The sequence below is a fragment of the Gymnoscopelus microlampas genome (genome assembly GCF_963454915.1).
Source record: "Gymnoscopelus microlampas genome assembly, chromosome: 6".
Taxonomy (NCBI): domain Eukaryota; kingdom Metazoa; phylum Chordata; class Actinopteri; order Myctophiformes; family Myctophidae; genus Gymnoscopelus; species Gymnoscopelus microlampas.
The window spans coordinates 4,988,421-5,003,702 of record NC_139943.1 but is presented as its reverse complement, the minus strand read 5'-3'; the positions used below and the strand labels follow the sequence as shown (position 1 = coordinate 5,003,702).

The 15,282-nt window shown below is 44.1% G+C and overlaps 2 protein-coding genes and 1 long non-coding RNA gene across 3 annotated transcripts in view; 2 read left to right on the top strand and 1 right to left on the bottom strand.

Annotated features, from left to right (window-relative positions):
* The window catches only part of LOC311047414 (cerebellin-1-like), an 878,463-nt gene that overhangs the window by 174,767 nt on the left and 688,414 nt on the right, over positions 1 to 15,282 (top strand). The gene's annotated exons all lie outside the window — the stretch shown is intronic.
* LOC311047422 overlaps positions 1 to 15,282 on the bottom strand; it is a 203,998-nt gene that overhangs the window by 108,404 nt on the left and 80,312 nt on the right. The window lies entirely within an intron of this gene.
* The window catches only part of LOC311047415 (CD82 antigen-like), a 41,725-nt gene that overhangs the window by 21,206 nt on the left and 5,237 nt on the right, over positions 1 to 15,282 (top strand). Inside the window, exons 4-6 of the mRNA XM_084060123.1 lie at positions 10,472 to 10,596; positions 13,180 to 13,254; positions 14,919 to 15,017. Of these exons, the coding sequence (XP_083916249.1) occupies positions 10,472 to 10,596; positions 13,180 to 13,254; positions 14,919 to 15,017 (299 nt within the window). The remainder of the gene's footprint in view (positions 1 to 10,471; positions 10,597 to 13,179; positions 13,255 to 14,918; positions 15,018 to 15,282) is intronic.

Below are 15,282 nucleotides of genomic sequence, written 5' to 3'. Positions count from 1 at the left end.
CCAAAGTGAGGTAAGACAGGAACCATCACGAAATGGCTGCATGGCTGATACATAATTGGCAAATAGGACAGATAGGACACTTATATAGACAGGAGGGATATGACACTTACACAGACGGATAGGACACTTACAGTACACAGACAGGACGGATAGGACACTTATACAGACAGGAGGGATAGGACACTTATACAGACAGGACGGATAGGACACTTATACAGACAGGACGGATAGGACACTTATACAGACAAGACGGATAGGACACTTATACAGACGGATAGGACACTTATACAGACAGGACGGATCGGACACTTATACAGACAGGATGGATAGGACAGTTAGAACATAAGAATTAGAACATTCCCAACATTCCCAACACAAGTCTGGTAAGAGTGAGGTAAGACAGGAACAATCACGAAATGGTTGAGAAATGGCGGATACTGTAACAATTGGATAGGACACTTACACAGACAGGACGGATAGGACACTTACACAGACAGGACGGATAGGACACTTATATAGACGGGAGGGATAGGACACTTATACAGACAGGACGGATAGGACACTTATACAGATAGAACATTCCCAACATTCCCAACAGCGGAGAGTTGTGCTCCGAGGAGCACTTTTTCTAGTTATTATTATTATAACTCATCTATATTTAGTCTGGTGTGTCCATACATCTTTGAATAATGAGTTATTATTATTATAACTCATCTATATTTAGCCTGGTGTGTTTTCATACAGCTTTGAATAATGAGTTGTGAAAAGATGGTTTCCTGCTACAGAGTTAATACCCCCCCCCCCCCTGCGTTCTATTGTTGTCCTGATTTGACTGATGTTCCTCGTCCGCTGATAACTGACTTCCTGCTTCTATGATACCCCTGAAGACCCCCTCCCTGTAGCCCGGCCGGGGTCCTCCTCTGCTCCACTCCTCTATGGAGGGGTGTCCTTGTACTGACCTGACCAGTTTTTGCCAGATTTTTGCACGAGAAACAAGCCCAAAAGAAGCAACTAGGCCACATGAGCACTTTAGACCTATATGCATCGGCTATTTGAAAATAGCAGATCTACAAGCTCACAACACGTCGTGATACGACGCGTTGTGAGGTTGTAGATCTGCCATTTTCAAACAAAATCTTGGGGGAAAAGTGAAAAAATATATATTTTTTTAACACCAAAGCACCACAAAGTTTCAGATGGGGGTCCGCGGATGTTAATTTGGGGGTCCTTGACAATGACATGAAAATGTTTGAGAACCACTTGGTTTAAACAACACCCAAAAACCCGCAACCCGCGACTACCAATATTTACAAGCGACGTTACAGCAAAACAAGCCCAAAGGCGCTTATAATAGGCAGGCTTGCTCCTGGCTCCTCTGTGGAGGAAACCTCCCACTGCCGGGTTCTCCTCCTCTGCTGCTCCTGTGGACGTCCATGGACTCCTGCTAACCTCTGTATGGAGGCCCTGGACTCCTGACCTCAATGGACTCCTCACTGCTCCTCTCCCAAGCAGCAGACGAATGAAGGCAGGGGAAGAACTGTGTGTGTGTGTGTGTGTGTGTGTGTGTGTGTGTGTGTGTGTGTGTGTGTGTGTGTGTGTGTGTGTGTGTGTGTGTGTGTGTGTGTGTGTGTGTGTGTGTGTGTGTGTGTGTGTGTGTGTGTGTGTGTGTGTGTGTGTGTGTGTGTGTGTGTGTGTGTGTGTGTGTGTGTGTGTGTGTGTGTGTGTGTGAGCTCGCAGCGTGGTACGGAAGTGACGCGCTGTGGGCTTGTACATCTGCTATTTTTTGAATGGCCTACCTACGCTAAAATCTGAAATTCTTTCCCGGGTCTTACACAATAATGGTGTTACATTGTGTTTGATAGCATGGGGCCGTTTAGGGGAAAGAATGTTTTCTTTTCTATTCTTCAGTAAGGTCTGCTTCCTCCTCCCTGTACACACACACACACACACACACACACACACACACACACACACACACACACACACACACACCTCCCTGTTCTGTCAGAGCCGCCCTGGCCTGTTCGCGGTTTCACCCGCAGTCCTTATCATGTAACAAATGTCAGCGTATACGGCCCTGGCACCAGGCAGACAGCCTGTCATTGAACATGGATGTTTGCAGGTTGCTCAGTGGCCTTCTGGTTAGAGTGTCCACCCTGAGACTGGGAGGTCTGGGGTTCGATCCCCCGTTAGCTAGTGAATGTTACATTATGGTGTGTGTGATATCAAATGTGAGTTAATAATCACAGTAATCCTTCATCATATTCAAGGGCATTTTTGCAGAGAAATGAGACAGACTCCATAGAGCAGTGGTTCTCAAACTTTTTCATGTCAAGGACCCCCAAATTGACACTTATTAGCCCGTGGACCCCCATTTGAATAGATATGCCAGGGACCCCCATAAGAGAAGATTTTTACAGCTCTATAGCAGTGATTCTCAACCATTTTAATTTCAAGGACCCCCAGTTTGACATGCATTAGGCTACGGACCCCCGTTTAATGGCATTTATATCTCTGAGACCCCAATTCATATTGTAAAATCAATGTTAATCTAACTCTGACAGTGTACAAATGGAACCAAATGGACCCGTTAGGGTCCATTTGGTTCCTGTCCATCATTTAGCTGGGGACCCCCTGGAACCCCCTCAAGTACCCCTGGGGGTCCCCGGACCCCACTTTGAGAACCAACGCCATAGAGCACTGCAGAGGGGAGGTGTGTGTGTGTGTGTGTGTGTGTGTGTGTGTGTGTGTGTGTGTGTGCGTGTGCGACCAGCTGATGCTCGTTGACGCTCGTTAATGTTATATACGTCAAGGCAATTATGTTTCTGCGCTCATTTTCGGTTTCGGACAAGAATTTTCCTTTTGGTCTTAAATGAAAATGTTCTTGATTTTGGAAAAATCATGAAAATGTGGGTACATCTTTTAATACATATATATATATATTTTTTACGGGGCCAGAGCTCAGCTCTGGACCTGTTTTATTATTGGCTTTATTCTGTCACTTCTGCCACTTTTCGCAGTTCTGGCTGAACCGTGCAGTCGCTTTTTACGAAACTCGGCCATATGGTAGATGGTCATGAAAAACGATCAAGAAATAATTCTCACAATCTTTCGTCCAAAGGTGGCGCTATAGCACTCAATTGAAAATGGCAACTTTGAACAGGTACAACTCATGCCCTGTTTGACCTACAGCCATGAAACTTGGATACACATATGCGTCTCCTCATGCTGAACAACTTTCACCCTCTGACTTTTGACCTCTGACCTTTAGATCTCCCACCATTTTGAATTATATGAAAAACAGTCATTGGCTCCTAACTTCTGCATTTTTTCACTTATGGAAAATCCGTTGGAAATTTTTGTAGGCAGTGGTCCAAAGTTCAAAATGTTAAACGTTTCGTGCAGATTGCTCAAAAATCCCAGGAGGAGATAGATTTTAACTATTACAGTTTTATGAAAATTATTCATCTGTGCCTAAAACATACATGCAGACTCACATTTCTTTGAAACTTTGCAGAAATGTACAGGGTCATTCCAAATATCACTGAAACCAATCTCACTCCAATTGGCCAAAAGGGGGCGCTATAGCAATTTTTTGAAAAGGCAGACTTTAAACAGGCATAACTCATGCCTCGTTTGGCCGAAAGTCGTGAAACTTGCTTACACTTTGGGATGGACTGGACGTTGTGGTTGTAATGTTAACTGTCACGTGTGTATATAATTTACACCCCCTGGGTGGGTGGGTGGGTGTGTCTGTGTGTGTGTGTGTGCGCACACGTCTGTTTATTTGTATTTCTATATTTGTGAGCCCAATGCCGCCCCCCCGATTTTCCTGGTCCTCACTAGAGAATATGTCTATTTTATTATATTCTAGAAAATTATATTTCTAGAGATTTGTTGGGGTTAGGGTTTTCCTTATTTAATTCGTAGTTGTGTGGCGATGTTTGTCACACAGAAAAATAGCCGTTCTACAAGCTCTCCAATTGTGAGCTTGTAGATCGGCTATTTTTCTGCTATTTTCAGTGCCGCCCTAAAATTGTTATGTCCTCACTAGTATGGTAATACAAATGTGTGTGTGTGTGTGTGTGTGTTTAAAGTAGGATTTGTAATAGCAAACAGTCGGTCTCTTAAAGGGCAACACAGCCTTTTTCAATCCTGCCTCCCTTCATGGAACTTTCCATGGAAACCACACACACACACACACACACACACACACACACACACACACACACACACACACACACACACACACACACACACACACACACACACACACACACACACACACACACACTGTAACAACTGTTCTGGAGTCAGTCCCAGTGGACTAGAAACCCAAATGGAACTGCTCTACTCCTCCAGAACGACACACACACACACACACACACACACACACACACACACACACACACACACACACACACACACACACACACACACACACACACACACACACACACACACACACACACACACACACGTGGGAGTCATATCCACCTTGTGGACAGTCAGAGAACTGTTCTTGTTTGACGTTTAACCACTTCAACCCCCGGGGTCCATCCAGGGGTCTGTACTTGCTCCCTTCATTTGTTCTCTCTCTCTCTCTCTCTCTCTCTCTCTCTCTCTCTCTCTCTCTCTCTCTCTCTCTCTCTCTCTCTCTCTCTCTCTCTCTCTCTCTCTCTCTCTCTCTCTCTCTCTCTCTCTCTCTGTGTGTGTGTCCCAAATCCTTGTGGGCTTGTAGGTCAGTTATTTCAGCAGGTTATGTTACGATAGAGAGATAGATTATGTCGGAGTCAGTGTTTGGACTGAATAGAGCACCGAAGTCCTGACGTTTTGACTCATATGGATATGAAGCATCGACTGAAGGTGTAAATGTACACATTTACCCAAAGAGTAACACAATATAAACACTAGAAATGAGTCAAACAACCCAAAGACTACATTTCCCATGAACACGGCTGCTGTAGGGACAGTGATTTCAGACCCCGAAGCTGTAGTTCTTAAGACTTTTAAGGCCGAATTAATTCCATTTTCGGCAGAAACAGGCTGTATCAAATATGAATGAATATCATAAACGATGCAGAGCCACCCCCCTGACAAATCAGGGTATGACTAATCATAATTCATAAGTATAGCGTGTATGAATAATCATAATTCATAAGTATAGCGTGTATGAATAATCATAATTCATAAGTATAGTGTGTATGACTAATCATAATTCATAAGTATAGCGTGTATGAATAATCATAATTCATAAGTATAGCGTGTTACAAAGTTAGTGGGAACCCCAGATAGGCCTCAGATACCCCCCCCCCCCCCCCCCCCCGACACACACACACACACACACACACTCTCTGTAGTTAAAGTGGTTACGCCGGTGTTGCTACTTACTTACTTTTCACGGTGCGAAACACGTCAGAATATTCTACTGATAAGAAAGAGAGACACACACACACACACACACACACACACACACACACACACACACACACACACACACACACACACACACACACACACACACACACACACACACACAGCGAAACACGTCAGAATATTCTACTGATAAGAAAGAGAGACACACACACACACACACACACACACACACACACACACACACACACACACACACACACACACACACACACACAGCGAAACGAGAGATTATTCTACTGATAAGAGAGACACACACACACACACACACACACACACACACACACACACACACACACACACACACACACACACACACACACACACACACACACACACACACACACACACAGTGACCCCTTGCTGGGGTTCAAGTGGTTAAAGGTCCAGTATAAAGTCATGTTAAATCCGTCCTATATTGGAAACATATATTCTCTATAGTTTTCTTCGGGGGAAGGATTTACATAATGTACGTACACCGTAATGTGACATAAATACAAGGTGCTATTTAAAGTAAATTCAGGGTGCCGTGGATGAGGAGGTTATTTATAGGGGTGTCCTGACCCCCGCCCATACAGAGCACACACCATGCATGCTCTCTACTTAAAGAGGCGGGGCACCCAGTACACACTCCAGCTTTTCAATTATCTTCAAAACAACCACCGCTTGTACGTCTGTAACCTATAGAGACCCAGCCCTCTGTGTGTGTGTGTGTGTGTGTGTGTGTGTGTGTGTGTGTGTGTGTGTGTGTGTGTGTGTGTGTGTGTGTGCGTGTGTGTGCGTGTGCGTGTGCGTGTGTGTACATGGGTGTGTATGTATATACAGTGTCTTCTTGAAATAGCCTTGTGCTGTTGAAGCAGTAATGTTCATACATGGTATGTCAGTGGTTTTCAACCAGTGGTCCAGGGACCACCAGTGGTCCTTGAGGGAGTACCAGGGGGTCCCCCCAGCGAAATTAGTTAACATAAGCATCACAATAATTTTTAACCACTTAGCTTTGGCTATTCAAAAATAGCAGATCTACAAGCTCATAGCGCGGCACCGAGTGCCGCGCTATGAGCTTGTAGATCTGCTATTTTTGAAAAACCTTGAAAAAGTGTCAATATCTTTGAATATTTATATTTTTTTAAAGCGAAAATTAACTGATATCTTTGCTTTCTGGCGGTCCCTGGCACAAAACATTTTCAGATAGGGGTCCGCGGCCAAATGTGTATCAATTTAGGGGTCCTTGGCATGAAAAAGGTTGAAAACCAGGTATATATCGTTGTTGTCGGGCAGAAACCTCTCATCTCCATATTTTAACTTTTTGTGTTTTTTCTAAACTTTGATCGTAGTACAGCGTCACACAAAAGCAGCAAAAGTTGCGGATCCTCAAGCTTGAGCTTGTAGATCTGCTACTTTTGAGTCTATCTCCTCGATCTCAGTCTATCTCCTCGATCTCAGGCGATGCCATGTCATTATTCCGACGTCCCGTTGGGCCAACTGGCTCCATTATAACTAACCCTATCCCTAACCTCACACTAACCTAACGGTCGGAATAATGGGATGTCAGAATTATGAGCGGACCCCTCTCAGGCTCTCCTCTAAAAACATCCACATCTCTCCACAGAGAGACATTAATCTCCCCCGGCCTGGGCCTCACTGTTAGAGTGTGTGTGTGTGTGTGTGTGTGTGTGTGTGTGTGTGTGTGTGTGTGTGTGTGTGTGTGTGTGTGTGTGTGTGTGTGTGTGTGTGTGTGTGTGTGTGTGTGTGTGTGTGTGTGGGTGAACCAAGCCACTCTGACTGGCTGGGGAAAACCTCTGAAACGTTCACGGAGGAACATGTAATGTGTTTACGCATGGGAAATCATATTTCTAGTCTACTGTAGGGACATACAACACATTGTGTGCTCGTGTCTGTTACTTATTAATGTCACTTATTCATGTATTTGGTGTGTACAGTATTACTTATGAATGTATTTGGTGTACAGTATTACCAGTCAGAGTAGCTTGACACACACACAGCTACTTTGGCTATTCAAAAGTAGCAGATGTACAAGCTTGAGCTTGTAGATCTGCTATTTTTGAAAAAAGTCTAGAAAATGTGTGCAAATCTTTGAATATATATATATATTTTTTTTAAAGCTCATTTCTTTAACTCAAATCTTTGCTTCTGTCCTTGACACGAAAAAGGTTTGAGAACCAATCATAGCAACATACATTTTTCAGAAAACTGTTAGGATTTAGACATGAAGTAGAACCCCCAGAAGCAAAGATTTGAGTTGCAAATGTTCACTTTAAAAATATATATATTCAAAGATTTGCACTCATTTTCACGTTTTTTCAACAAATAGCAGATCTACAAGCTTAAAAAATGACACAGATGCCTTCCCGGATTGAATGGGTTTAAGTGGTTAATGCCTAACGTACGTGTGAGCTGCAGTCACTGTCAGTGGCGCAGCCAGAACGCTATAGTACAGGCTGGGCCTAGGCAGGAGCTAGGGGTATGCCGATATATCGTCCCGCGATATATCGCGATACGTTTTCGCGACGATATGTATCGTTTTGGGGAAAAAAAATATCGTTTTGAAAAAAAAAACTTTTTTTTTTTTTTTTTACCAATCAAAATAATCAGTTATGCAAACAGCCCCGAGGTGAAAAGGGTGACAACATGTTGTTTTTTTTCGGGTCAGGTGTCACACTATTGCCCTATTTGGATTCAAAACGGCTGAAAAGCTACAAGTTTGCATGTCTGAATAATGCAAAAACAGAATTATTTGTTTGCATTTCCTTTTTTTCTCCCCTATTTATTTTCATAATAAAAAAAGTGCGTATCGTATCGTATCGAAATCGTATCGAAGTTGTGAGCCAAATATCGTATCGTATCGTTTGGTGAAATTAGTGTATCGGCACACCCCTAGCAGGAGCGGGTGGGCACGCATGCACGCGCGCGCATCCCCGACCCGTGCGCGCGCGGACATTTGCGGTTATTCGGCGTTTTGGGGCGTTTTTTTGTTACTTTATTTCGGGGTTAGGGTTGGGTTAGGGTTATGTTATTTAATTCTTATTTTTGCCTGCTTTTACCGTTTTTTTTTAATCCAAAAAATAATTATATTAACCCGTTAAGACCTGGAACTGTGTCATTTTTAGATTTGAGCTAAAAAGCATTATTCTACACTTTGGGCTATTCAAAAATAGCAGATCTACAAGCTCATAGCGCGGCACCGAGTGCCACGCTACGAGCTTGTAGATCTGCTATTTTTGAAAATTCGTGAAAATGTGTGCAAATCTTTGAATATATATATTTTTTTAAAGCGAACATTTTTAACTCAAATCTTTGCTTCTGGGGGGGTCCCTGGAACAACATATTTTGATGGGGGTCCGCGGCCAAATACATATAATTTTGGGGGTCCTTGACATGAAAAAGATTGACCACCACTGATATAGAAACATACGTTTTTCAGAAAACTGTTGAGATTTAGGAGACATGTAGAATCGGCTTCAGGTCTCAATGGGTTAAAAAAAATTGCAAAATCGATTGGGTGGGCCAGATCTCTATTTGGGTGGGCCACAGCCATCCCAGGCCCACCCATGGCTGCGCCCCTGGTCACTGTGCGTGTTGTTGTGGAGAGAGAAGTAGAGAAACTACAGTATAGGCCAGTAGACGTGGACTCTCTGAATCTCTGGTGTCTTCTCAAAGCTACATTACAGATGAACATGAATGCAGGAGTTCATGTTATTATCAAAGCCAAGGCCAAGGACACACAGAACGGCGCAACCTTGAGAAGAACATTCTGTTCCAGGTTGATGTGAGGAGAACTTTTTAAATCGAGTTCATGGGAGCAAAGAACACAGCTTTGATTAATTAATCAACTAATTAAGAGCACCTTTCATCTTTCTAATTAGAGACAGACTTGTGCTCCGACTCCGCGGTGTGTTCGGTCAAAACCGGCAGGAGCTCACAGCTCTCAAAACGTTGCAGTAGATTTTCGAGTCCGCTTTTATCTTGGTAAATGGATGGCATTTATATAGTGCTTTTCTGCAAAGCGATTTACAGTGTTTTTCACATTCATCCATTCACACACACATTCGCCCATTCACCCCTTCACACACACATTCACCCATTCACACACACATTCATCCATTCACACACACATTCATCCATTCACACACACATTCACCCATTCACACACACATTCACCCATTCACACACACACACACACACACACACACACACATTCATCCATTCACACACATTCACCCATTCACACACACATTCGCCCATTCACACACACATTCATCCATTCACACACACATTCATCCATTCACACACACATTCATCCATTCACACACACATTCATCCATTCACACAAACATTCATCCATTCACACACACATTCATCCATTCACACACACATTCATCCATTCACACACACATTCGCCCATTCACACACACATTCACCCGTTCACACACACACATTCACACACCGATAGCAGACTCAACCATTTTGATTTCTTGGGGGTCCCAATCTACACTGTATCATCATCATTAATGTTCATTTAACTCTGAGAGTGTGCAAATGGGACCAAATGGACCCGTTAGGGTCCATTTGGTCCCATTTGCACACTCTCAGAGTTAGACACATAAGGGTCCATTTGGTTCCTAACTATTAGTTTGGCTGGGGACCCCCTGGAACCCCCTCAAGGACCACTGGTAGTCCCCGGACCACTGGTTGAGAACCACTGCTCTAAGCCACTGCCGCAAATAAAGATTTGAAGTTTTAAAACCAAAACTGTCACTTAAAACCATGTTAAAACTACTGTTGTGACACAACAGCAGCAGTACTTAGAACAACTAGTTATCACTGGTCGGTTGCGGGCGGCCATTAGCTGAATGTGTAGAGAGAGGCCGCCTGGGAAGCAGAAGTGTCCCGGGTTCGATTCCCGGCCCACGGCAAATACGTCGAGGTGTCCCTGAGCAAGACACGGAACTAGCAACTAGTGGTGTGTAATGTTGACCTCATTGTGTGTGTGTGTGTGTGTGTGTGTGTGTGTGTGCAGAGGAGTCCTCCAACACATTGAAGGTAGCGTCGTACATCCTCATCGCAGTAGGATCTCTCTCCATGGCCATGGGATTCTTCGGCTGTATCGGAGCCATCTACGAGATCCGCTGTCTACTGGGCCTGGTCAGTACAAACACACACACACACACACACACACACACACACACACACACACACACACACACACACACACACACACACACACACACACACACACACACACACTGTTCAAACATTGCTCTACACAAGTATATTGTGTAGAGCGGAGAATATGACTTATCAATGTGTTTATGCTCTTCTAATGAGTTGTCAATTTTCACTCACTTTTACAAGAAACAACTACATTGATTAGTCTGATTAAGCTCTGTTGTATTACTTTGTCGTACAACAAAAGTGTCGCACAGACACTGTGATAATAGCCGATCTGCAACACATCCCCCAGCCCGTAGGAGCACATCCAGTGACCATTATCACCTTCCCCGCCCGGCTTCTCTCCCCTGAACACGGGGCCAATTGTGTTCGTATAGACGTTGGACAAAGCCGGATGCACCACGTAGATTCAAAGCCCACAACCACCGATTTTCCGGATTTTTTGGGGGGCAAATAGCAGATCTACAAGCTTCGAGTGTCGCTCTATCTATAACCTTATAGATTACGACGCAATTATCTCGGGGCGGGCAAAGCGGGTCAACCCACGGAAGAGAAAAACCCCACCAATACACACCTCTCTCTCTCGCGCACGCACGCTCTCTCTCTCTCTCCCTCCCTCTGTCCCCCTCTCTCTCTTTGGAAAGCCATTGAATGGATTTTTTTTTGGGGTTGGTTTCCGGGGCGGGACGGATCGTTGATTTATGTTCATTTTTGCGGGACGGGTTGGGGCGGGTTGGGCTCCTGTGCGGAGCGGGCAGGGCGTGTTATGAAAAAACCTGACCCGCACATAGCCAAATTAATCTTAAAATGACACAGATGCGTTCCCGGTCTTAACGGGTTAATAAAACAATATTTTGACCACGTTTTCTCGTCAGTTGAGATGGATGAGATGACGTTCCCTGCCCTCATCTCGACCAATCAGAACCATTGCTATTGCATGACGTGTGTGTATGTGTTTGAACTCCTGCCCAGTTAGTCCGTTTGGTCATTTGCATCAGGACCAGTTAATATGCAAAAATAATTTGCATATTATCCTCCCAGCAGACTGGGTGAACGGACACAGTTAACGAAGGCCTTTCGTTAGGAGACCAGCTGTGTGTGTGTGTGTGTGTGTGTGTGTGTGTGTGTGTGTGTGTGTGTGTGTGTGTGTGTGTGTGTGTGTGTGTGTGTGTGTGTGTGTGTGTGTGTGTGTGTGTGTGTGTGTGTGTGTGTGTGTGTGTGTGTGTGGGGATTTGTCAACAGATTCCAATCCTCTCTGCTACTAAAGGGTTAACAGAGGAACCACTCTGACCTACTTACCCCTAATGACTGTGACCTACTGCCCCACACACACACACACACACACACACACACACACACACACACACACACACACACACACACACACACACACACACACACAGAGTGTAAACTCCTACATGTTTGGGGGGGGGGGGGGGGGGTCCTACCTAGTTTGGGTCTTTGTTCATTCATCCATTTAAAGCTCAACAACACTGTGGTAGAGGGTTAGGTTGTGTAGCTGTTGTGTAGCTGTTGTGTAGTTGTTGTGTAGCTGTTGTGTAGCTGTTGTGTAGCTGTTGTGCGTACGAACATTGAGGAACCGCAATCGGTTCCATCACATTTTGGAGCCGTTTTACCGAACCGGGTTTTTATCTCACAGTCAGAGCTGGTATGTAGACTTCATTTAAAGGACCACCATAACTCTGAGAGTGTACAAATGGAACCAAATGGACCCGTAAGGGTCCATTTGGTTCCATTTGTACACTCTCAGAGTTACAGACCCGCAATGGACCATTTGGTTCCATTTGTACACTCTCAGTTACAGACCTGTAGGGGTCCATTTCGTTCCATTTGTACACTCTCAGAGTTAAAGACCATTTGGAACCCCCTAGGAATGGTTAAAGGGAACCGTTAAGGAACCATAATCGTTAAAGGTTCTATGACATTCATTTTCACTTTTTTTTATTTTTTATGTTTTTTGGGGGGTTTTATGACCTCAATTACACCCAAAAAACTGAACATTGAACATTCAGTGGATTATCTGTGGTCTGGGGTTTTCTGAATAATTTGGCTGAAAAGTAATATGAGATTGGCCCTTGGAGTGTGAAGTCATAGGCCATTAATCCCGCCCACTCTCCTCCTCGGCCCTCCCCTCCCCTATCCTTTCCTATGACTATGGGGGGGGGGGGGGGGAGCAGAGGTGATGATTGATTGCAGTTGAAAAGGCCTTAGAAATGTGAGAGAAAAACACCTGCAATGGCTCACTGGAGTGGAGTTTTCAGTTAAACCTTTTTATACACGTTTGAAGGACCATGACAAAGACTTTTAATGTGTTGTAAAACTGAATGTCATGAAACCTTTAAATATTAGGATCCTAGTTGTTGTGTGTAGGTGTGAGTCGTCTGCTTACACTTTGTCATACTTTGTCACAAGTCATTGAAAGCAGTACATCTGGTGACATACTGTATATTGTTCTGTTGCTGCATTGATTAGAAATGATTAAACTCCTCGTTGTCTCATGTTTATATATTTTATATATATATATTTTTTTTACAGTATTTCACGTGTCTGCTGCTCATCCTCATCGCTCAGGTCACTGCTGGAGTCCTGGTTTACTTCCAGAGAGACAGGGTGAGTCTGTCTGTCTACACACACACACACACACACACACACACACACACACACACACACACACACACACACACACACACACACACACACACACACACACACACACACACACACACACACACACACACACACACACACACACACACACACAGAGAGAGAGACACAGCAGTTACCATCTTTCCTCGCTCATTAACACCTGTGTGTGTGTGTGTGTGTGTGTGTGTGTGTGTGTGTGTGTGCGCACACTCTGTGTAGAACCGTAGTCCCATTTCTCTAGAAGGTGTGATACTCATTTCCTCTTCCTGTTGCGTTTCCCCATCGCTTCATTTGATTGGCACTGCAGCACATTTGACCCGCCTTTTACCAGCATGACATTAAAATGACACATTAATGCATTAATAATTACAATCCAACCATTCTGCATAATGACTATTTTTACATTTGGTATCATAAGTATGTTTTGATGCCCAAAACATTGCTGTACTTTTACTCTTTAAAAAAAAAATGCCGCCACGGTACTTTTACTTGTAACAGAGTATTTTTACTTTGTGACAAAGTAATAAATCAAGTATTTTATTTCGCCATGTCTGAGATGCTGGTACAAATCATTCTGTGGTGACACACCACTCCCTACTGGCCACATGAGCACACTGCAGCACACAATAGAGTGTGGACACACGCTGTGTGTGTGTGTGTGTGTGTGTGTGTGTGTGTGTGTGTGTGTGTGTGTGTGTGTGTGTGTGTGTGTGTGTGTGTGTGTGTGTGTGTGTGTGTGTGTGTGTGTGTGTGTGTGTGTGTGTGTGTGTGTGTGTGTGGTACATTTACAATTAGGAAAAGATTGAGGTTAGGATTAGACATTTAGAAGTTAGGTTTAGGGATTAGAGTTACAACTGATTTACACTTAGTGCCGCACTGGTGTCTAGCAATGAAAAAATAGCTGATCTACAAGCTCATCGCGCTGTGACGCAGGCTTGTGGGCCTGTAGATGTGCTACTTTTCTGCTTTAGGCTTAAACGTGTGTGTGTGTGTGTGTGTTTGTGTGTGTGTGCCTGCGCACGTGAGTGTGTGTTAAGGTTAACCACAGGGCAGGGTGGCGCCCTTTCCCAGATCAGGGCGAGGCTTCTGTTACTAAGCTACACACACGCACACACACACACACACACACACACACACACACACACACACACACACACACACACACACACACACACACACACACACACAGTAGTTGTGCAACTTGTGCGTTTCCGACCAGGGTGATGAACGGTGGTGGAAAAAGTAATTTTCAAATGGCCGAAATGTATATAGGACTGAAGTGTTTTTGTAATAATAATCAAAATCTACAAAGTAACTAGTAACTGAAGTTTTTAAATAATTGTAGTGGAGTAAAAATATAATATTTGCCACTGAGATGTAGTGGAGTAGAAGTAAAAGTATAGACAATTGGGAAATACTCCAGTAAAGTAAAAGCAGACGAGTAGTTTCATTTTGATACTCGTAAAAAATAATTATGTGTGGAGTGGATCAGGTCATAATAACATCAACATTTCCATCTGTACGGTTTGGTTTCATTTTCTAACACTGTGTGTGTGTGTGTGTGTGTGTGTGTGTGTGTGTGTGTGTGTGTGTGTGTGTGTGTGTGTGTGTGTGTGTGTGTGTGTCAGTTAAAACATGAGATGTCTAACATAATAAAGGACATGTTGGTGAACTACACCGGAGTCAACAGAACCACCGAACACACCTGGGACTACATCCAGAGGAAGGTGAGTGCACTGCCCACTACCTGCCACCTGTTGCAGCTACACCCTGTTACACCTACAATACAGTACACTAGCCTGGTAAAACCTCCCTCCGGAAATCTCATTTGTAATTTATTTCAGGAGTGAGTCTGGCGTGATCACCCATTCATTCACTTTGGCTGTGGGCTGGAGTTGGGCGGGAGTAATACCGTTGACTGACAACCCCTTCAGCCAATCAGCTGTGTTCCCCCTTCAGCCAGTGCATTTTTACCACCTCCAGACTAATGTG